The sequence below is a fragment of the Pelmatolapia mariae genome, linkage group LG10_11, assembly GCF_036321145.2.
Source record: "Pelmatolapia mariae isolate MD_Pm_ZW linkage group LG10_11, Pm_UMD_F_2, whole genome shotgun sequence".
Classification (NCBI taxonomy): Eukaryota; Metazoa; Chordata; class Actinopteri; order Cichliformes; family Cichlidae; genus Pelmatolapia; species Pelmatolapia mariae.
In genome coordinates, this window is record NC_086236.1 from 8,313,228 (window position 1) to 8,338,628 (window position 25,401).

The 25,401-nt window shown below is 39.3% G+C and overlaps 1 protein-coding gene across 5 annotated transcripts in view; it reads right to left on the reverse strand.

Annotated features, from left to right (window-relative positions):
* cadm1a (cell adhesion molecule 1a) overlaps positions 1-25,401 on the reverse strand; it is a 454,047-nt gene that overhangs the window by 72,966 nt on the left and 355,680 nt on the right. For all 5 annotated transcript variants that reach the window (XM_063486068.1, XM_063486069.1, XM_063486071.1 and 2 more), the window contains 2 exons: positions 12,722-12,880; positions 4,181-4,277 (listed from right to left, as the gene is read on the reverse strand). In XM_063486068.1, coding sequence (XP_063342138.1) covers positions 4,181-4,277; positions 12,722-12,880 — 256 coding nt within the window. The remainder of the gene's footprint in view (positions 1-4,180; positions 4,278-12,721; positions 12,881-25,401) is intronic.

Sequence of the window (25,401 nt, forward strand, 5' to 3'; positions counted from 1 at the left end):
ACACCTTTAAATGACACATGTCAATACCAGAACACCCATACAAGGGGCCTAAAACAATACTAATCAGGTGGTTTTAATATTACAGCATATTAAAGGGACTAACAAGATACCCCAGACGTAAAACTCCAGAGATCTAAGAGATGCTTGGTTGTTCTAAATGGGGAAGACTTGGAAAGTCGAGTATGTAGGATTAAGAGAACAATGCATTACCTCACAACACTCATTATTATGTTTGCATTGGTGTATAGTTAACTGAAAATAATAATCAGTTTTTTCATTAACTTATAATGAGCCTTTTTAAATCTACAAAGGGAAAAGGTCGTCACTTATAGATTCAGCTTTACCTAAAGCCCAAAATGGACAAAACCAACAGTATCTCCACAGAAAGCATTTTCAGATAAATTATTTTTGTTTGTTAAGCCAGTTAACAGAACAGAACACTGACCAAAGAACCAATTTTAAACTGTATCTTTAAGAACAACAAGGTTCTATTAGCCAAAATCAGATGCTAATAGCAAGCCAAGCTATTAGCCAAAAACAGCGAATCCTTAATAGGGATGGGAATCGAAAACCGGTTCTTGTTGAGAACCAGTTCCCACTGCTTCAATTAATTGGAATTGTTTGTCATTTTTGCTAATGTTTCCCCTATCAATTCCAGTCACCTTGAATGACGTCACCACATTGCGGAGCGTCATTTACCGGGCAGGAAACATGGCGCCTATGCGGCACAAACGCTCAAAAGTTTGGTTATACTTTACGAGAACAGATGACAACAGGGCAACTTGCAATACGTGCAAAGTAGATATTTCATTTAAGGGAGGAAACTCTACGAATATGCAAAAGCATTTGCTCACAAAACACGCGATAACCTTAAATGAATGTCGTGTTTTTAATTCCGCTCCGGACTCGTGAATCTCAACCCAGCAGCAGCGGTAGCGTTTGCACGTCCTCTCCCGTTAATGCGGCGGGTAAATAATCAACTAACAGTGCATATTATGTTAGCGCGATCTGCCTTATTACAAAACCTGCTGTTACTGTGCGTTGCATTTAGGTGACCATGATGAGAGAGACAGACAGAGTCTGGCTGGCTCAGATGCTGGCAGTTCTCGCTGCAGTCTATCGGTAGCGTCTCCTTTTAGGCCAGGATAGACGAAAAGCTTGCACCCATTTGCCACAGTAGATGCCCCCGATTTTCGGTAAGTGAATGTGTTTAATTGTAGGCAGTGACATTACTGGATATTCTTGTGCAACTGCTACAGAATAATTTATGTTATACTTTGTCGTAGGCTGTGGATCTCTTAAGATCTCACTGTTGGGATGTAAGGCCATGTTACTCCTACATTTCTATCTTGTTCAAAGAGAAGATATAAAACAAAGTTCCAAGCTAATCGACCTGTGTGTTCTCCTTTTTTAAAAACAAGAATCGATAGGAGAATCGATAAAGAATCGAATTAGTAAACAGAATCGAAAATGGAATCAGAATCTTGAAAATCTTATCAATTCCCATCCCTAATCCTTAAGAAAGTCGATGGAACTAGACAAGTGGAGGACAAAAGAAGCTACAGACCAAAAAAAACTATCTAGAGCACACAAAAAACATCTGAAAGTCATGTCCTTAAAAATATGGAAATGTATTGCAAAGACCCGACATAGGACCTCAGAAACGCATCTAGCCCTTAAGTTGATACATCTGCTGTTCACTGAAGCCTCATCAGATATGTCTCGGTGGAAGGGTGGCTGTCAAGAAGCCATTCTTACGGAATGAAAACAGGGAGAAAACGGAGACGCATGCTAATTACAAAAGATCTGGACTAAAAATCAATGCCAGCAGGTCTTATGGAGTGATTCCAGTAGGTAGAATACTGAGTGGCAAGTAATTTGTAAATCATGGTGGAGGCTCTGTCATGGTTTGGAGCTTCCCCAGTGGTGTTGGAGATCATGCAACGGCTTTGTTTTTCATGATAATGTTCTCAAACACACTGCAGTAAAAGCATAGCTGGATAGAAAAACACACCATGGAGCACTATCAGTCATGGATTGGCCTGCCCAGAGCCCAGACGTCAACATTATTGAAGCAGTGTGGAATAAATGGCCTTAAAGAAGCCTGGAGAACTATTCCCGAAGACTAGTTAAAGAAATGACAAGAAAGGTGACTAAGAGAGTTCAGGCTATATTAAAGAATAAAGGAAGTCATACCAAATATTGACTCTGAAGCTCATTAGAACCGTACAGACTCTGCTTTTACAGTACCTTATATACAGTTGTTCCATATATGTTTGCACATTTCAATAAGTTGCTGCACCTATTTCCCATCTTCTGAGCAAAATATAAAGAAGGATTGGCTCAAGACTTTTGCACAGTATTGTGCACTAGACATAAATAATGTGTCTCACTCATACACACAGACACATAGTTTGGAGGTGTGTGCAGTATATGTTATGTTACCCATCAAAAGAGAATAAAAACTCTATGCTTACAATAAGCCAATGATTCATCACTGGCATTATAAGTTCTGCCAGTTTAGCTAATGAGAGAACTAAATTTATAGTATCCTTGCCATTTTACCTAAACTAAACCCACTGCTGCTTCTGAGTTCTCAAATCCAGTAGAATATTTTCTGTCTGCTTTTCTCCATTCACTTTTATTTTGCGGTCTTATACTAACTACAAAGGGGAAAGTCTTTGGACTTATGTCCTTTTATAACTTCAAAGGTGCAGTGTAACCACGAATGGTCTGGAAGCCTCAGATGAAATTAATGCATGATACTGTGAATAGCAATATGCACTCCATATTTGCATGTTTTCTCATAGTTCAACGAAGGCTCCAATAAATCACAAACTAATAGTGCTTTTGTGTTTTTCCTTTTTTTATGCTTGGGTTGAATGTACTGTCTGGCTGCATTAGATTAACATTAGTTTTTGTGTGCCAATGTCCCACATTTACAAATTGTAACATAGACAGCAGGAGGTGTTTTTGGTGGATGGTGGGCGTACAAAGCGACTCTTACACAAAGGACCGGGTTTCACATCCAGACTTCCATCTGTGGTTAGGTTTAGGCAACAAAAGCACTTTGAATTGGGTTTTGATTGAATGTACATAAACACACAAGTCGCTGTTGTTGTTTTTTTACTGTATTAAGAGTACACCATGGTCTTTCCTAAGTGTTGTGAGTACCTAAATGAACGTATTAAAAAAACGTAAATAGTGCTTTAGTCAGTACAAATTCGACAGACAGAATATTCTTGCAGAACAAAAAATACAGCAGTGAGCAAATTTCTAATACCAAAAACCAAAAACATGCCATATGTACAGTGATGTGCAAAAGTCTTGAGCCACCCCACATTTTCTAGGAAAATGGGAAATTGGTGTGTTTGGGATCTTTGTCATGCTGTGCCACTCTTCCACTCAGACCATTTCTGATGACTCTCCATTGTTGGATCAGCCGGGGTCAGATGCAACTCTGAGGTCCTGTGTCAAGTCTGAGCTGGATTTTTCCTTTTTCTTCAGGACATGACTTTTGGATACTGTTCATCTGCTGTAGATAGTTTTTTAGGTGTGCTTATTCTTCTTTTGTCCTCAATTATCATATATGCAAAGTTTTCAGTTAACAGCTCTATGGGAATCATGATGGTCAAACTCTGTAGTCTTTGTTCAGTGTTGAGCAGCTTAGAAAAAAAAAAGATTCCTCTGAAAATGGTCAGGTACAAAGACTGGATTGAAAATGAGTGAACAGCAGCCAACATCCAAAGAAAAACTTTGGAAGACTGTCAGAAAGCCTGGAGAACGATTTAAATATAATAAGAAAGTCTGCCTTTGAGGACATAAAATGTGAAGAAATCAGGGGTGGCTCAAGACTTTTGCATAGTACTGTATTCCTAATACTAACAGCAAAAGCCCCGTACAGCCTTCTGTAGGCAGAAAAGTGACTGAATAATCATAGATTTTGAAATTATGTCTTTTCCATGTACAGATGCCAGTGCAAGCTAACTGCTGCTATGTTCATTACTTCTCAACAGCAAAAGGAAAACAGTAAAAGACAGAGCCACACGCCACAATGCACTGATGGTATGTCAGTGAATACACTGATGTGCAACTGTTAGCAGGCAGGCACACCTGTTTCACCATGGCTATCTTTAATTGGTTAAATGTGTATGTTTGTGTGTGTTTGCTTGTGTCATACTCGGGTTTGCCTCTGAATTTACACGACAGTTCCAGGTTCTCTCCTTCTCTGGTCAGACCCTGAGGAAATTCTACCACGATCTTAACTTCTGGTTTGTCTGAAAAAATGAGAAAAACACAAAGTATTAAATATCCAGATAACATTAGTGACAAACTACAAGTTCTTATCATGAATTCTGGTCTATTGTAAAATTATTTATAATATAACTTTAGTATCAACATAATCCAGCCCCCACAAAATGATAAGCACATGCATCAAAGCTGAAATTTGTGGTCAGGAGTAGAACCTAAAACTGCTAAATCCAACTCAACCTGGGAGTGACATGCAGAACAATGAAGTTGCATGAGGCATTGGTTGGTGTCAATCAGCTTTGCCGACTTCTCGCATTTATATGAACTGAGGGAGGATTTCGAGCACTAATAAGGTGTCTAAGGAGCAGGGAGATCACATCTAAGATCTTGACCATTCAAGGCTTAAAATGAGTAATCTGAAAATCAGAACCCATGAACAACACTGTGAATCCTTTTTGTGGATCTTCAAATGAAAGAAGCAACCAAATATTGATTAAATTTATTAGTTGGTGCATAATTGTAGTCATCAGACAACATGTAAGTACATCTAAGAAATTGGCCTCTTTTTTAATGTGGGCTCTTTTACCTTATATTACATAAAGCACCTTCTGGTGACAATTGGAGATACTAAGCCAGCACTTGAAATCTGAGATTTTAAAGGGGACATACAGTTATATACAAACCAAAAGACTTCTGGAACAATCTCCTTTTGACAGATGAGACTTAAGTTGAGATGGCTGGTCATATTGCATAGCTCTACCTTTAGGGAAAACCAATCGCAGCATATCGGCACAAACACCTCATACCAACTGTCAGTGGATGGGTGATAAATCGGACTTGTTTTGCTGCCACAGGCCTGGACACCTTGCAGTCAGTGAGTCAAACATGAACTTCTCTGTTCTTAAATTTGATTCCTCTAGAGTCAAATCTGAGGCCATCTGTCTGACAGCTAAAGCTTGATTAAAACTGGGTCATGCAACAGGACAATGATCCTAAGCACAGCCGCAACAGAATGCAGCAAAGATCAAGTAAAAGTCAACATAACTGAAATGGTGTGGTGGGACCTTAAAAGAGTTGTGCCTTAATGGATGCCACAAACCTCACTGAAATGATGCAATGTTGGAAAGAAAAGTGGTCCAAAATGACTCCACAATGACGTGAGACTGATAAAGTCACACAGAAAACAATTATATAAAGTTATCGCTGTTAAAGGTGGTTCTATATACTTTGTTTTTAAAGGTCCTGCAAACACTTTCTTTTCCACATGACATTTGATTTTTCCAGGGTTATATTGTACATGGTAAAAAATCAGGGATTCCCTGTACAGACTCTTGGGGAACTCCACAAAACACAGGAAGCATAAAAGGGAATCTTTCCATTGAATGCGTTCTCCTTATACGGATGATAAACAGTGGCGTGTTAAAAACCATAGAGATAGACAGAAAGTTGTTAATAATGGTTACAATTTTCAGGGCAAACATTTGAAATAGCTTCTACTTTTAAAAAGACAGAAAGGGAATGGTGCCTGAAGAGCAAACCCTTAAAAGGTGCAAGGATTAACAGTAAATACAGCAACAAGAACAACATCCATGACCTGCCTCAGCAGTGTTCAAGCATCAGAGGAGGCCAGGTCATGTTTAAATTGCTAAAAGGCAGTGTTATTGTTATTGTTATTGGGACTGAGCTGCTATGTTGCTTAGTCCGGGGGGGGGGGGGGGGGGGGGGGGGGAATTTGACTTGACATTAAGTAAACAGTAAATTACTTTCAAGGTGTTTTCCTTTAAATTTCCTGCTATTACAGCCTGTGCATACAGATTACAGAGCATCAAACCAGCTGTACGTGAGCATATTTTTGTGTAGTGTACATTTTAGGTTCTAGGTTATAAAGTTATTTTTATTCCTGCTCTATTTCTTTTTGCCACTGTTCCCTGCCCCAGCCAACTGATAAAGGTTGTCTTATCTTATCTTTGGTGGATATGTAAATTAAAGAAGACAGCAAAACATAAAGCACTAGGAGATGATAGGTGGGCACTGGGCAAGATCACAAGTAGCTTGGTATGTTCAAAGATGCTTCCTGTTAAAGTTGCAAAAGCACTTTAGTAGCTGTTACAGCTGGAGAAAAAAAGCATGTAAGAATGCTGTTTTGACAAATCAGTGGGGTGCTTTGACAGTCACCGCTGTGCTATTCTCTGCACCCGTGGAGTTTTGGTTGTTCCCATCGCACTGACTGTTGCTGGTGCTATCAAAGCCTTTTTTTTCACCTTGGCGTAAGAGACGACTGAATGTAATGTTTTATTCAATCTATCAAATGGATAAGGGATTGAATTCGTTCTTGCCATGCACTGAATGGGAAATGGGAAACGGAAGCTCTCGTCTGACTTACAACCTTTTGCTAAGGTTTAAAAATGCCAGGTATGTTTTGGTTGACGGTTCCAGTCAATGAGGTGTCCTACTGACAGAAAACCGAAGAACATTTGCTTTTTATCTTGCCGTCTGCTCAGCAACAGCACATCACAAAAGGGAAACATCATCCCCATCTTTTTTGTAAATGCAATGGATGTCACAAATACCATTTACTTGAATGTAATAAAAAGAGCATAAGAGTATTTTTACCCCATGAAAAAAAAAAGTTTTGTTCTAATTTTGTTAAAAATTTAACATTAAATGGCAGAGAGAAATGCCATTCAGTGGAACCATTTTATTTCAAAGTAGAGTAATTATAGTTTACCAGTTATGATGCAAATTATTCTTGTTCTCGTCCTCTTTTTATCGCCTAAATCCACTCTTTGGTGCGTGTGTTTTTTAATCAGCCTGTAGATGGAATGATCGAGGCTGAGTTATGATTTCAAAGCTGGCGGTAAAGTTCCACGCTGCTGTCCGACCTTCTCGGCAATAAACAACACGTGTCTGGCCATCCATCTGTCTAAATCACACCCTGTCAGTGGCTGGCTTTCAGTTTCTGTGATGGACAGCAGATGGGCAAAAAGCCAAGTCTTCTGCTCAGTGGGCATGCTTGGATTTAGACAGCAACCCTTTGGTTTTATTTCCACTCCAGGCGCTACATGGCATCCTGCAACTTTTTCTTTGCTCACGACGTCATCTGACCTTGTCATCTCGGAGCCATAAACATGAAGGACGCCAGGCATCTGTAGGTTGTTTTGATAGCCTGAAGTAGTTATGGCAAAGCTTTCTTGTCTCTGTTTGATGGAAAAACACTGTGCTGCCAGATTCGGATGCTGCCACTTCAGTGGAAATGAAATAGTGTCTACCATATGCAAGAGAGCCGTTATCATTATGCTAACTGAATTATTTGCTTTATTGTGTGCCTCACCTCATAAGCACTCAAGACGGCACTATCCATCTCTCGGCAGCCAGCTGACCTTATGGGAAAAACAACCCAGCATCCGAGCAAACAGCTTGCTTTCTTATACACATAATCATTAGTGTCTTATTTAATTATGCTGTCCCCTGACAATGGGCTTTTTTCCTCCGCCTTTTCTTACTACACAATGCTCTCCATTCCACTCACAAATTGCCTACACAGTGGGTGAATGAAATGTAAATCAACCAGTGTACTGCATCTAATCAGTAAGCAAACTTGCATGTCACTGTAGAAACTGCAGAAGTAGGCTTTATTTTAGTCTTGTCATTCATAATTTTCTCACCAGACACATGCATTTTTTAGATATGTTAATGGGAAGGGCTCTGTGGTGACAATTAGAAGGAAAAAGCAGACAGTTCATTGGGGTTGTAAAGATACATAGATTGTACATATAGTTCTCGACATTTAAGGGACACAAAAACCAAAGTTTGAATTTTCCAAACAGTTTTCTGTTAGCTAACGGCTCAGTCACACTAGAGTAAAAATAGTCCAAGAGCAATCTCCTTGCTGATTAGGAATACACGGTGGTTGTGGTGACTGTGTTTAATTTTTTCGTAAGTGTGGCAATGAACTGTTGCACATTCCACCTCAGGCTGAGCACTTCTGATTGCAAGACAACTGCACACAACACCTCTTGGGAGGCATCCCGTCTCTAAACAATTGCAGTCAGCCTTGGATTGGCTGGAGTCACTCTCTGATAGACAGGCTGGTGAACGTTTGCGACTAATTTTCATCTAGTGTAATAAACGCAGGCAGATTGCCAACATGCTGCAATCAATTTGAGTCAGGGTGCACCAATGAGCACGACTCCTCTGCACTTAGTTTTTGTAGTCGGGGTTGAACTTAACTAACTACTTGTTAAATTCTGGCTATACATGCTATATAAAAGCAAGGGCGCCTGTAAATTTGTAGGTAAATTTCCATCCTGCAACAATGTTACCATTTTGGATGAGATTAAAAGTAGAATGTAAGTAGTTTGCACAGATTTTTGTTAATTTATCACCAATAATCAATGGTAATATAATGATACAAGTGCCAGCTTCACCCGAGTCAATCCCAAACTGACAGCAGACTGACTCTGTTGCTTTGAATCCAATAACTAACTGGGAACAATCAGTTTATTAAAGTCTCATTGAAATGATTAGTAATGATTAATAATCTGGGTTGACCCGTTGTCTCATCCATAAAACCTGTAACAGACAAAACATAAAATGGACTCGCTTGCAGAAGTTGCATTACTACATGCAGATATTGGACTACCAGCAGGGGGAGATAATATATTTAAAGCCATTCCAGGGTGCTTAACTGCCAGAAATGATGAATCTAGGCAGCTAATATGTATCTACGTGAAAATGTGTTAATAATGTCTGTTTAAACGCTTTCCCGTGATTATTTTCATGTTGGCTTGAAATAAAATTTCTCCCTCTGCTTTTACTGCAACTTACTGTAAATTCTGCATGTGTGTCTTTTTACTGATTTTAAGAGGCAAATAGTGAAATCGACAGGGTGGAACGGCGTGTCGATTGCACGTTTTGTTGTCGGCTGCTCCTTCACCGTTTTCTCTAGTGTGACTGTAACATTAGTGACCAGTAGGGGCAGTATGATCAATGAAAACCACGACTACTAAGAGCCTTTTAATGCTATAGAAACAGAAAGCTTTCAAAGTAAAAGTTGTGAAAGGTTTTGGTTGAAAAACAATAATACTTCCACTAATTTTAAACAATGCTGGTCCTTTTGCTAAAACAAATAAATTAAAAAAAAACACAGAATCGTGACTCCAAACTGTGCATTTTGCACTTTATCACATCCCCGAGTGCTCAATTAGTAAACATCTACTTAATTCATACCAGTTGACTGTTAGTCTTTAGACAGTCCACAGAGAAACAAAATTCCTCTGGACATAGGAAGGATACACTAATAGCAGTTGCTATGTAATATTAAACTGTGTAACAGAGTTCAAAGAGAAGGTAGAGAGGAGGACTGTTTATGTCTGTTTGTTACCCACTACAGTATGCAAAGAGCATGGCAGCCTCAGCCCCTGCACGGAGCAGAGTGAGGCACTGAGCCGGGTGGTCCGTGTGAGCTCCCTGTTATCAGAGGCCAGCAAAATGCCATTCTGCCTCTGTAGATGAGCTGATCTCCTCCTCTCATGCTCATAGAGAAAGGTCAGATAGTGACAGAAGAGATTTTATTTTTTAAATAAAATGCTAGGACATGCCACAGGCCAAAGACATAAGGTTACAGAAACAATAAATACAGAACTTTAACCATTCATTATTAACAAAAAGATCTAAACATTCAGTCTAGGATTTTAATTACTTGTTACATGCCGTTTTATAGCAACGTTGTGTTATTGCTATTATTTGTTATTGAGAACACTCGTCTGTGTATATATATATATATATATAAATAATACTGCAATTAAAAGTGGCTATTGCTGCAAAAGTGTGCCTCTGGCCTCCATTATGGGCCACATGTTGTTTTTTTAAGGAACATTTAGTTGAATAAACAAGGTCAGATGATTAGATAGATAAACATTGTGTTAACCATTCCTACATGAAAACAGGGGCATTATTTTAGAGTTTAATGAATTCTGAGAATGTGTGTACCTCACATACAAATAGAAGCAGCAAATTTAGAGTCTCATTCACTTGAGGAAAATAAGTAACATTCTATGTTTTTGAGAGATGTAGAAATCTATAAACCACTGGTTAGTTTAGTTAATCTAAGCATAGAGGTGCAAATTATATAGTGGTCTGGATGGTGCAGAGTGTCATGGTATGAGCACAAGGCATCAAGTCCTTCTCTGCTCAGCAATAAATACTAAGATCACTTAATGAGTGCTTATTATCCAGATATATTTGTCACTAAACATGAAAAAAAATGGAAATTAAGGATTGGATCTTAGCTTGTCCATGCGATTTCAAGGTCCTGCATGGAGAAGCATGGCTTTACATTGACATCCATCCATCCCAACAGGACCCTGAGGTCATGTGATCAGGGCTGTGCATCATACAAGACTGAGAAATAAACATGACAGAGCTTCTGCAACAGCACCCCGCCACCCAGACTAAAACTAACTCATAAATAAATCTTCTTATATATTAGCAAAATATAAGGTTCTGTGTCCACAGGAAGCTTTTAGCTGCTTCCTAACAGTTCTTAAGGTTCAGCATTGACTTGATGTCCCTTATTTAAAAATACCCTCAGCATTAACCTCCTAAGACCCGAACTCTTCCACGGCATGCATTTTTAATTTCGCTTTGATATTTGGGCATATTGGGGCCCGATGAATGTAAAAACAAAGAATTACCAGATTTTTTTTTACCTTATTTTTGTTTTTAAGAAAAATAAGAGCCACATATGAGGATATTCGTTTAAAATTTTGATAGAACAGTAGCAGTATAATATCCTCGTAAGTGGATATCAGGCCCTTGAAGAGCAAAATTTAGTATTTTGGTCTAAATAATCCAAAATGTGATGTCCACATATGTGGATGCCAGGTCCCAGGAGGTTAAAGTATTAAAAAACATTTTTAATTGAAAATAGTAACATTTTTGGAGTACCATGGAGTTTTTCCACTGCCATTTCTCTCACAACATCAAAACGAAGCCCAGACTTAAATTATTAACGCCGTCAAAGGTGGACAAGAAAGTGATCCTGGCTGTCACAGATTACCCTGTAATTTAAAATCTAATACTGAGCTAACACGGTTTTAGCTAACCTTTCTAAATGAAAGCACAGACATTCACCACAAGGAAGTGCTAAAAGATGCTTTTTGGAACAACAATAAGGATTTAAGAGAGAGTGGCCTGGTGTCATACTTGTCAAATCAAAGATAAACTGCAAATTGCAGATTGGTTGTTAGTATTTAATTACAGGTGTAAACTGATACAAAAGCTTTACGTGCAGCATAAAGCACATATAAATAACAGAACTGGATCCTGACAGATCATTTTATAAATGAATGCAGACTTCCTGACAGGCATTTAATTTCTGATGCTAAATTTAAGAGCGTTGCCTGGGTAGGGGTGAATTATGGAGATTTATTTATATTTACATCTATATTTTATTTTATATTCTTTTGCACTGTTGCTGTGCATTTGTAGCAAATATTTGTAGTAAACAGTTGCCGTACATTTGGTTTGCCCTTCCTAATGAAATGATTGACATTAGGTTATGGAAAAAAAAAAAACACAACTCTAAAATATTTATTTCTGATGCACATGTGAAATATTTTTCCACAAAACACTACCACCTGCACACTGTGCACTCTGCTGTTTGCACCAAAATACTCCACAGGCAGCCAAAGCATGTCTGAAGTCAGGAAAACACCATTTGAAAAGATCTGCTTGTGCTGGCCATTGTGCCACCAAGATAATAGCTTTTTAAGTATGCATCTGTTTTGCATTCAACTAGATCTGCAGATTTTTTTTCCATGCTTCTCACAAAGAGGTGAGAAGAGCAAAGTGAAATTCAAATCTAACACTGACATGTTTTTCCGGAGGAAACTAAACACACGAGTCTTCGTCTTTCAGCTCTCCCTTCAGGGGTTGATCATCACCCTCCATCTCACCCTCTCTGTTGCATCCTCAGCTTTGCATGAACCCTGTACACCTTCTCCTTCGTTACATCTGTAAACCACCTTGACATTCATTTTTTCCTACTCACACAGGATGAATCTTTTTTTTTTCCAATGGCAAAGCCTTTCACCAGACTTTCAGAGGGTGGTGGGGGGAGAGGTTGTGGAAAGTTTATGTCATTTAATTAGTGAAGATAGAACTGTCTACTGTGTTACAGTCCAATTTCCCCTTTTATTCATTATAACATGCATAATTTTCTTTCAATGTCACTGCCACACCTCATGCATTAAACTTTTAGTTGCGGGTAAGAAAAAAGCAAATCTATTCCATTTAATTAGTAGGAATGGAACACTCTTCTCTAATCCAGTCCATTTTTCTGAATTAAGATGATGAGTTAGGCAGATGATACTCAGAAAAAAGGAAAAAAGGGAAAGTATAACGCTGTTTAAATATCCATCAAATATCCATGCTGATTTCTAATTTATTACCAAGCTGAAGCACTTACACTGCACCTCCAGGTATTTCTGTGCCTGGAAGTCCTTGACTGCAGGGTGGTCGACGATGCAGATCACAGGTACGCCGTCATCCTCCTTGTTAACGGTGAACGTCAGTCGGCTGGTTACTGTGTACATCTTGTCGTAGGTCAGTTCAACTTTGGGCTTGCCTATGGTAAGAAAGAACAAAGACAAAACAAATAAAGGAGGTCAAATCAATTCACTCAGAGGGTTCTGGCAGGACCCCACTGTTTTTGGACGTATCTGGAGGTAAAGAAAATCAGAAGTATTCATCTATCCAGTGGCACTGGGGTGTGGAACAGAAACTACTGGGGCAGTATTTGTACTGGGGGAGAAGCACCTCTAGGAAACTCGCCTGGAAATCCAACCACAGCAGCCATACCAGGACTTTAGTTGGTGTGAGCAAACAGCGCCAAACACCGACTCGCTCTTTTGGTGTAAAAAGTTGGAGTTTGGTTTAAAATAAAAACTGCACAGCTTGCTGTCCTAATCATTTAAAGGACTCCTCGTATTCTGTAGGCTGGTTGATTTCCTGCTTGAGGGATCAATTGATTTTCAATGTATGCTTTGCCCACAAAGGTCATATAAGGAAAACAGAGCTCCCAAGGCTTAGGCTGCCATTGCAGAGAAAATGTCAATAATTTCTATATGCTGTTATTTGGGTAAATATTATCAAAACTTATTTTGGATTTCTTCCTTACTTCTGTCAGAGCTTTATTTTATGCATCCTTGATTCCTCTGGGAGTACGCTATAAAACAAAAAAACCCAACGTATTTTGCTGAACAGTCAGTGCAAGTTTTACTTTACAAAATATCAATGATGACAGCTTTGCACTCAAGGCTACCAGAGAAAAAAAACAACCAAGGTTTGAAATATTAAGGACTGACAAAGACAGCCATTGTTCGCCTGCAAGGGGAATGTCTTTCTTCCCCTGACCTTGCAAAATATTTACAGTGGGAGTGAGAAGCGTGTCCTTGAAAATGGTCCGATAAGGTGAATCAGCTAAAAATTGCCTGCTGTCAGGGGCTACTGTGCGACTGTGAATCACTCATTAGGCTTTATCAAGCCAGATTTATTGTGTGGCCACCTTTTGTACGGCACTGCCAGATCTGAAGCTCGCAAAGCGTCCGTCGTCTTATTACTGGCTGCTCTTTAATATCACACAGACAAAATGTTCTCAAATGCAACGACGAGGACAGCTTCACTGGGCAAAATGAGGGACATAGATGCAGAGAATGCTGTACAGTAGAGTGACAAAGAAAGATTGATCCTTTTTATCCCTTTGTCCCACTTCCTCGCAGTCATTTGCACAAGCGTGTTTGTGTCCCATCAATAAAACAAACATCAGAGAAAGAGCCTGCAAAAAAGAAACGCCAGAAAAGGAGAAACTGTGCTAATATGAACAGCTGCATCCATCTATTCACATTTTAGCTGTAAAATATGTACTCGGTGCACATTCCACTCACTCTTCTGTAGCTCAGCCACTGGGGTGTTCCTGTCACTGTGGTGACAACTGTCTTTTTGGAAGCTGGGAAAGCAAACCTGTGTGATGTGGATGGTGTAAAGGAACAGGTTGTCATGAATAAATACCACTAGAGGCTTTAGATGTATGCAAGCACCTGAAATGGGAACCTGAAGGGGTCTGCTCAAATCAAAATGTCTTTTGAGATGCATGAAAGAGTAGTGAAAAGATGTCTTCATTCAAGTCCTGGGTGTCTGAACCTTGTGCTTTACATTTGACAATTTATATCACAATAAAAATAATAACCCACAAAAGCTGTTCACAAAGGCAGGTACAAAGGTGTGGAAGTAGAAGGTATATTTAGAATAAATGGTTTCTGAGATGATTAATGATCCGCCATCTTATTTCCTCCCCACCCTCCTTTTTACACCATCTGTCATTTCCAACACTCCAGAAAAGTCATTTCCTGACATTCTGCTCCTGGATTGGCACATCCAAGCCACTCTACCTTTTCCTGTGTGTATCATCCACTGTGTGCTATAGGAATGAAGCAGCACATATGCAGCTAACTTCCTCATCTTTGCCTGTAGCTCTGTCTGTATTTTAAGGCAGACTTCAAGACCAAGTTATAGGCCTGGTAACCACAAACCATCACAATGACATTGGCATATGTGAAAACCAAGTATGTGCTTGAAAGTTAGCATCATAGTATCGGCTTGCAGGGTTAGCTAGTCCAACAGTGCTAACAACTATAGCTCCTCAGTCTACTTAGGCCTACACTTGCTAATTAGGAGTATACAACTGAGCTCACTCTGATAAGTATTACCACATGAAATATACTAAGAGAACCCAAAAGCTGTCGCTTTTAGCTAGGCAGAGAGCAGTATTCAGACAATGTGAGAAAGATATGTGGCCACTGAATCCCAGCAAGCCAGCTAAAAGCAGCATACTTTTTATTTTCCATGGTCAAATGCAATAATCATTTGCAGCAGGTCCACATCTTCTCATGGTAAATTTCAGTCCATCAAACTACACAAGCAACTACCTAATGTAATTGTCTACTAGCATGCTTTAGTTTATCCAAGAGGTGCTCATGACCGATAACTTTCTGAATAATTAGCTCTTTCTTCTTCTTTTGGCTACTCCCTTTATGTGTTACCATAGCAGATCATCTGCCTCCATCTCACCCTATCACTAGCTTCCTCCACTGTCACACCAGTCCTTTGCATCTCCTCCTTCACTCCATCCATTAATTTTCTCTGTGGTCTTCCACTGTTCCTCCTGCCTGGCAGTGCCATCCATTGTCAAGTATATCCACTATTTCTCTTTACATGCCCAAACCATCCCGGCCTTGCCTCTCCAACTTTATCTCCAAACTACTCAACCTGAGTTTTCCCTCTGACGTACCCATTTCTAATCTTGTCCCTCTTGGTCACTACAGATGAAAATTTTAACATCTTCAGCTCTGCCTCTTGCCTTTTTTAGTTACACTGTCTCTAAGCTAGACATCATAGCAGGTCTCACTACCATCTTGTAAACCTTACCTTTCAATCTTGCTGCTATCTTCCCTCCCCGCACTCTCTTATTCACCTCTCTTGTGCATTGTCTGTTGCTTTGGATAGTTGACCCCCAGGTATTTAAACTCAGCCACCTTCACTAACTCTTCACTGTTACACCAGAGTCCATCTCATTCACATTTCCTCTTATCTCTTTAGCATACCTCCACCTTTCTCGGCTCTCTTCCACCTGCTCTGACTACGTTGTGTGCAAATGTCATAGACCATGAAGACTCCTGCTTGTCCCTGTTAAGGACTACTCCTTCTACTCCTCCTCCTCCTGCTACTATTAATAATAAATATAAATCCATTTGTATAGCACTTTTTAAAGTACTTCACAACTGGGATGAAGACTTATACAACAGTCATACACAGAGATGAGCTTAAAGTCATATATTTGGCCTCATATATGTATTTTTTGTGTGTTCTGTAGCCGAAGGTGCTATAACCTCAAAACCCTGTTCTGGATTTAAAATGAGACCATGCAATAGTCAAAAATGACCCCAATCTGACCAACTGCTTGAATAAAGACTTCCCAGGTCACTAAATAAGTAGGAACATGGGCATTGTCAGTGTGTGCTACTTTCGGCTGCTCCCTTATTCACAAGGGGTAGCTCTGCATGTTTGATTTGACAGATTTTTATGCCGGATGGCCTTCCTGATACAATCCCAAAGGAATTGATGTCTTCTCCCAGGACTGAGCCAGGGGTCTTTCACTTGTAAGGAAAATGTGTACCAAGGAGCCTCTATTTAGGTCTTTGTTAGTAATTAATAAAGTTTCTAAATTAATTCTGAATTTCGCTGGGAGCCACGGGGAGGGAAGAAAAGGGTTGAGGAGTGAACACTGGCTATTATTTAGTATACGAGCTGCTTTTTGAACCAAGTGAAGACAGGAGTGTAAGAGAAGACAAGAGAAGATTAAAGTGTGAACTAAAATGCTTTTATGATTGTGTAAACTGCTTGCTTTTATGTTGCTTTTATAATTCTATTGTGTACTGTGTCCTTGAGTGTTCTGAAAGGCGCTTTCAAATAAAATGTATTATTATTATTAAAATGTCCAAGTTGCTGCCTGATAGTGTAGATTAGATTTTTTGCAATATTCCTTGCATGAAGCAAACAAGACTGGATGAGCTTAGAAATGTAGGGTTTGAAGTTTAACTGCTGGTCAAAAAAATTTCATAACAGTACAAAATCTAGCAGAGCCTGGTTATATCAGAGCAGATGCAGCATGCTCCCTCTGTTTTGAAGTCGTGCCCCTAAAGACCAGCACTGTCAAGGTCATGCTTTGTTAACTTAGCGGCACAAATCTGTATATTTTAGGTTTATCCACGCCGCCTTGATGAATAAAAATTTATATGGAAGTAATTTGCCTCTGGTGATCTATTTTTAAATGCTGAGGTGACTGGGCCAGCAAGAGCAGTTTCACAACTCAGTGCCCTTTGCTATGGCTGTTATATAGAAGAAACCACAATACCGCTAGATACCACTGAAAGTCAAGCTCAATACCGATCTAAATGTCATTTAAAGACAGCAATTAATAAATATAAAGGATTTTTTTATTAATCATATTTTTTTTTTTTGCTGGGGGGTTTTCTCTCAGCTATAAAAGCCCTTAAAACGTAAAGAGTTCTCTGTATAGGAATATCACCTGTGTTAAACACTGAAAACATTCAGAGACATAAACTTTGGAGCTGTGGCAGCAGAGATGAATGCCAGTGAAAGGCAGTGGAAGGTCAAATAAAAGCTGAAGTGGTATTTTAACTTTTTGCGGATTCAACCATAAAACTCAAGTAGTCCTCTTTCCCTGCACGGACATACTTCATTTCTTGAACGTTTACTGTCTAACAATATCCTTGTGGAAAAGAAATGAAGCAATGCAATGTTATATAAAATATATGTCTCTCCAATTCCATCACTTACTTTTCCCAAAATATCCTTTTATCCATTTGTCCAGTCTTCCTACTGGGGCAGAGCAGGGTAATTGAAATCACCCTGTGGTAGTCTCTTAACACTTGAGGCTAATGGCTGCTCTGGTCCCTGTCAGTCAATGAAGTGCCCTGCTGACTGTTTTTCTATCTGCTTTCTTCTCCTTAGTTTTAAATGAACAGGGAGGAATGACCTGCACGGCTAGGATTCCCTTTTTCTTACGATTTCCATTGTTGTGCAAGCTTAAAAAACTGGAGATATTAGTGTCAGGGCATATGTTAATAAAGCACTAAACAAGCAGGATAAGAGCAGGAATAAAGAAAAGGATAATGATGAGATAATAGGTCTGTGCATATTTGGAAAGATGGTAGGATTTAAATTGGCAAGCATGACAATTGCAACCTTTAAATGATATTTAAGAGAGTGTGATTATCCTTTAAGGTAATTATGTTAAATTCCGGAGACATTTAATTAGAAATAAGTCTTCTAGGCAAGGACAGCCAAAGGGAGTTTAAGTAATTCTACTCTAGTGCCAGATCTCCAGCACCCTGGGCCATTCTTTTTCTTCTCATCTTTCATTTTCTTGCACTCCTTTGTCTCAAATAGTTCCAGCATCAGCAGAACAACCCCATATTTCATTTACAGAATGATTTTTTTGTGGCATCAACAAAACAAACAAACAAAAAGAAAGATCCAGCTAGCATTAACAAAGCAGCTATTATTGGAAAGATATACAGTAGTGGTCAGAAGTTTACATACACTAATTATGGACATGAATGTCATCGTAATTTTGGGCATTTAAAGATTTCTTTGAACTTCCAGGGTGGAATAATTGCAGAGCATACAACAAGTTTGAAAAATATAGATGAAGGTTCAAATATATACATACACTCAGTTGAATGTTTTAGGAAGTGATGCTGAAGGTTCTACAGTGTCTTTTAACTAGACAAGGCCAAGACTGAGTAACTTCTTATTTATGACCATGATTGACTACAACAGGTAGTTTCTGTTTGTCAGCATAAAAAGGATTTGTCTGACAGCACTGATGGGATGACCAACACTCAGAACAATGAGAACTAAAAAGGAGAATTGTAGAGGAAGAGACCAAGAAATCTCTCTTGGAGTCATTTCTAAGCAAGTGCAGTTTCCAGGAACATCAGTTCATTTCATGTAGCTACAAGTTATTCGGATGTGTCACCATTTTACTAAGGTGTGGAAGGAGACCAAAACTGTCACACTCTAGAGGAAATTGTTCAAGAACAACCCAAAAACCCACCAAGACTCAAGCCTACGATAAACATAAACTACCATAAACTTGTGGAACAGCGGCATCACTGTCCACAGTGAAGCAGGTTTCACATTGTCATGGACTGAAAAGCTGCCAATCGAGAAAGAAACCCGTGTTCCAGAATCAGCAACTTCAGACCTTACTGAAATCAGCAGCTGTTAACATAGACGAGCTAAATGCCTTCTGGAGAAATATTTTATGGTCAGTGGGACAAAGATTGAGCTATTTGGCCACAATGATAAGGAGAACACATGAACCTTTCTAACCTAAGAACATTGTACCAGCTGTTAAGCACGGTGGTGGTATCATCATGCTCTGGGACTGTTTTTCTGCCAGTGGTATTAGCACAATGCACAAAGTGGACAAAGTGGACAGAATTAAGGAGGACTATCTCCAAATTCTTCAGATTAAACGGTAGACAGTTGAAAGTTGGACACAACTGGGCGTTCCAACAAGACAATGACCTCAGACATGCATCAAAACTTTTTGAATGGATAAAGCAGGCAGACATTAAACTGTTGGAATAGCCTTCCCAAAGCCCCGACATCAACCCAAAAGAAAATTTTTGGACTACATTTAAACGACAGATTCGTATCGATTCTGTCAAGAAGCGTGGTAAATCAGTTGGCCAGAAGCAGCTGGTTGAGGTGCAACTTGCTAAGGTTGCCAGATATTAATGGGGATGTATCTATGTATTTGAGTCTATATATTCCCCTCTCGCCCTTGCGTGCAGTCTGCCCTTCAAGCTCGGGTCCTCTACCAGAGGCCTGGGAGCTTGAGGGTCCTGCGCAGTATCTTAGCTGTTCCTAGGACTGCGCTCTTCTGGACAGAGATCTCCGATGTTGTTCCCGGGATCTGCTGGAGCCACTCGCCTAGTTTGGGAGTCACCACATCTAGCGCTCCGATTACCACTGGGACCACTGCTACCTTTACCCTCCACATTTTCTCAAGCTGTTCTCTGAGTCCTTGGTATTTCTTGAGCTTCTCGTGTTCCTTCTTTCTGATGCTGCTGTCATTTGGAACAGCTACATCTATCACTACGGCCGTCTTCTTCAGTTTGTCTACCACCACTATGTCCAGTTGGTTAGCCACCACCACTTTGTCCGTCTGTATCTGGAAGTCCCACAGGATCTTAGCTCGGTCATTCTCTACCACCCTACGGGGCGTCTTCCATTTTGACCTCAGGACTTCCAGGGCATATTCAGCACAGATGTTTCTGTATACTATGCCAGCCACTTGGTTATGGCATTCCATGTATGCCCTGCCAGCCAGCATCTTATGCCCTGCTGTTATGTGCTGGATTGTCTCAGGGGCATCTTTTCACGGCCTGCACCTGAGGCTATCTATCTATCTATCTATCTATCTATCTATCTATCTATCTATACTTGTAATCTTGTATGCATTACAAAAAGTCCAAAATAAAGTCAAACTTGTATACCCAATTCTTGCTTTTAAAGTCATTAAAGATTTATGTTGCACAATCATCCCATCCTGGAAAAAGAAGGGTTAAAAAAGTACAAGATTACCATGGCACCCATCCCCATAACGAGTGTATATAAACTTTGACCACACCTGTAGGTACAATAAAAAAGGATGGTTTATCTGGGAGAACTTGCAACCGTTGAGGCTGCTTCAGCTAGTAGCACCTTTTCACCTATGGCAAAAATTGATAAAAGCAAACAGCATGCTCCAAACGTAGTGTTGTGACAAGTGAGCCATTAAGTACACCTGTATTTTGTGCTACTGCGAAAAATTGTATCTAGCAGTTGTAGAGCTTCACAGAGTGCTGACCCTATTCTGTAAATGTCAATCCATTCCCAACAAGTGTGAGAAAACAACATGTCTGCGGGGTTGGAGGGCGTTTAGCATTACACAAATAATTTTTCTGTCATTCCACAAAACAAACAAATGGGCATTGTTTGAGAGCTCAGTTAAAGAGGTTGGGAATACTCGGTGAAAGCAAACAATGACACAGCACAGTGTGTTAAATAAAAAGAAAATGCTGAATGGGAATGGATTTTGTATGCAGAGCTTGGCAAGCTCCTATTTAAATGAGTTACTGGAAACCCTGAATCAGTATTTCACTGTGACTAACAGCCACAGTGGTCACTAGTTTCACTTTCTCCATTTACAAAAGTAAGTATGCTGGAAAAAAAACATTAGTCTTTGTGCTTTAATGCACTTTAATGCACTTAAGTAACAGTGCTACTGAGCTTTCTGGATAAATGCATTTCTTAAATATCATTAAGTAATATGTGTAAGTTTAGGAAAACTGTAATCTATTCATGGTGGTGCTAACTGTATTTCTCAACAATAATATCACATGAAATACATTTTTAATGTATGTGCATCTGTTCAGAAAAAACATCAGTTTAAATTACAATTTAGGTTCATTTTCATGGCAACTTTTGTGATATCAATGACTAAAAGACCATTGGCTCTGGCTATTCAATGCCTAAAGAATTTGCCGTTCTTGCCATACTGAACATAATGAGTCTTTTTTGTGATGTTAAAAGCCAGCTGCAAGCCAATCCCTGACCTTGTTACAATGGAACATTCTTCGATTTGAGCTGGCCACTGAAGGTTTTATGCGCCTCGGTGCGGAGGTGAACCTGCTCCGGGCTTTTAGAACAGCTTCTGATTCGGACCTTTGTTTCAAAGTCTTTACAAAGCTTACTGTCTGGGCTCTGAGGTGGAGCTGCTTGGCAGGAGGCCTGTTCAACCCCTGAGCTCTGCACAGAGTTCTAAAGCGCAGCTACCTTTGATGAAGGCATGCAGGTTGTCAGGATGCCAACAGGCCTCAGCCATTACTGCAAATGCAAATTGCTCTAATGGAATCTATTCAAAGTTGCAGCAGAGCTCCATTTAAAAAGTAACACCATTAATATGCGCTCAAAGGAAGAAAGTGTGCCTATAAATGGAATTATATAAAAATAAAATAATTTTTAGAATCTATTTGTCAAGTCATTTCTTAAATGCCAAACAGTGCAGTCCTCCTGGCTTCAGTAGCAGTATTAATATATTCACCCATCACTCACTGAGCTTGCTTCTTCTTTTAAAGCTTTTTTTTTTTTTTTTTTGCCATGAAGAACTCATAGTCAAAGAAAAATGTGATCAGAGTACTGCAAGTCAAGAACATGTTTGTTGTGGTCTGATTTTAGCTTTGACCTTGTGCAAACGTTTCAGCCAAACCTTAGCTTAATATGATTCCAACTAAAATGTCTGAATTCTTTAAAGTATAAAGAGGGAAAAAAATATTGATATGTAACAATGTATCCAAATTATTCGTTTGTATATTCACAGAATCTTGCAGTATGCTTCTCACTAAACACAAAACTATGGGGTTTCCAAATATGTGGCCACTTATTTTCCCTAAAGGATAATGAGAAAAAGGCCGGCTCTGTGGAGGACAAAAAGGAAATTTTAAGCTTTTTAACTTCATTTGGATTTTAACAGGTGAATAGAATTGTGGGTTTAGTTTGAATTCTAAAAATAAAACTGCATTGCAGTTGGTACATAGGCAGGATTAAGAATATGATCTTTGAAATTTTGATGTTTGAAAGAAAATGTGTTTTTATTTATTCTTTTTTTTTTTGCACACATGAGTTAATGGATAGTTTCATTTCAAAGCTAATTTAGAGATAATACTTGTATGTATATTTATTTGTGTTACAGTTTTTCTCAGTCGCTTTGGTGCTTTTCTCAGATCAAAATGAAAATTCTCAAAACCATTAGTGCAACCTCCACAACATTTAGTCATTTGTGCACATCATAGTAGCAATTTCTCCTTCCTCTGAACAAATTGCAAATGCTCTTGGACATGTATCAGTTGCTTTCATACAATTCTCTGCCATCGACAATATTATCATTTGCTTATGTCATGTCAGTCAAAATGAATTATACTTTTGGATGCTAAATAGTCGTTCCCAATAAAACTAATAGTCTTTATTTCATTGCTGGAATCATTACATACAAAATTGGTGAATTAGTTTTCAAATGCTGTCAAGCAAATGTTATACCTTTTTTTCATTATTTTTTCCTGTCCCCGAAATTGAACAATTTCTCTCATGCCATAGTCCCTGAGAATGACAGGGGTGGAGGTCAACTCAACTCAAAGTATGTTGTTGTGTGGGATAATGTCCCTTTTCACTACTCACATCTGGTCAGACAGTGGTTTGCAGCACATGACAGAATGCCTGTTGAATATCTCCCTCCCTACTCCCCATTCCTTAATCCGATAGAGGAGTTTTTGTCTGCCTGGAGGTGGAAGGTTTATGACCGGCATTCACATGCACAAATGGCCCTGCTAGCAGCCATGGATGCAGCATGTGACAACATCACAGCAGAGTAGTGATGTGTCGGTCGCGAACGAAATGGCTCTTAGGGCCGGATCTTTGACATGAACGACACAAGCCGGCTCCTTATTGGGAGCCGTGGGTCTTTTTTTTCTTTATCTCACCCTCTCTTTCGCCCTTTTTTTCGCTTCACTCCGCACGCGAGCCTTGTGCTTGCCCTGAGCAGAGGGGGGAGGGGCGGTAGTTACACTCGCAGTAGCACAGGAACAGAGCGGGAGGGAAAGAGAGAGAAAGAGAGCCAGGGCCAACAATGTCACATTAGAAAGGTATAGTAATCATCCACAACTATTTTCAGTTGCGGATGATAAAGGATTCAGAAAGTTTATTCATGCAGGCCCATATGACAGAGAATGTGCATCTTCTTTTTGTTTTCATATTCTAATTTATATTTAATTGTGTTGTGGTTTGCAGTGTTTTGTGTTGTTTCACTTTAAATTTGTTTAAAAGGAAAAAGCTGAAAATTTAAATAGTTAAAAGTTGAAATGTAAATAGTTGGTTTTTGTATTATATGATTTATTTATTACATTGTATGTGGAGTGAATAAATAAAAGTATATTTACGGTGGCCCCTAGAGACAAAGCACGTACAAACTCCAAAACACGTAAAAACTGCAAAACACGTAAAAACTCCAAAACACGTAAAAACTCAAAACACGTACAAAATACAACAGAAGTGCTCCAGGATGCTAGGCGCAGTGTTGAGCTTTGTTACCTAGTGGCTACACAAGAAAGGAAGTACCAACGACCGGATTTGGTGTGTGGTAGTAACAGGTAAATGAACTTTTTTTTTTTTAATTATTTGAATATATATGAGTGCTTGTGTATAAATACACAAACAATACACATATGCTTTCAATTGTGTAATTTAAGTGATCTAGGTAGCTCTGTGTTGGAAGTTCAGTTACAGTTTTTCTCAGTTGCTTTGGTGCATTTCTCACAACAGAATTACACTTTGCACAACAGTTAGTTCAACCTCCACAACATGTAGTCGTTTTGGCACAACCTTGTGGCGGTTTCATGTCCAAATTTGCCTTTGGATATGAAGCAGTTGAGTAAGTACAAATATCTAAAGAATGGTCACTTTTGACTTGCTATTCATCACTATCTCCTTGCTTTCATCATGAATGTCACAATTATTTATACTTGTACCGGCTGAATAGTCATTGTCGATACAACTAATAGTCTTCATTTCATTGCTTGTGTCAGTGCACTCAAAACTGTTGAACATCTTGTCAAACAGTTTGTACACCCATTTTGAAAACCCTATTTTTAAGGAGTTTCCATGAAAATCTCCATAAATTACTTTTCTCAGGTGAACCTTATCTCACACTAATGAAAATTGGTGTTTGTTACTCTTACTTGCAACCAATGAAAAGCCTCTTCTACCCAGTCACAGGTGAATTGCGTTACAGTATCCCCTACCCTACAAGTATATATATAATGTAAACCAACAGACAGGATTGGCATGAGGTGCATACTGAATCTACAAAACTGGACGCTCTTTATAGGGACCTAATCCCACAAAATGAAAGGGATGATCCTGGTGACAATCGGACAATGTATGTAGTGGTTTGGGATAATGTTAGCTTCCATCACTCTGCTGTAGTCAGGCAGTGGTTTGCAGCACACGACAGGATGCTTATGGAGTTTCTTCCTCCTCACACTCCATTCCTAAATCCAATTGAGGAGTTTTTCTCTTCCTGGAGGTGGAAGGTATATGACAGGCATCCACATACCCAAATGACCCTGCTAGCAGCTATGGATGCAGCTTGTGATGACATCACAGCAGAGTCCTGCAGAGGGTGGATTCGACACTCCAGAAGATACTTTCCCCGATGCATCGATAGAGCTGACATTCGCTGTGATGCTGATGAAAATATGTGGGCAGACAGACGGGAGCGTCTAGATATCTATGGTTGATATGCAGCAGTGTCTGTTTTTCAGGGTTTTTTTTGTTTCATAACTACTGCAGTAAGGTTTACTGTCTAAGTGAGTTTATGTTTGCTGTAAAATGTTTGATTTACTGTATTTCCCCAGTTGCACAATGCTGTGCACAGTTTCAATTGAATATTATCAAGAGTGC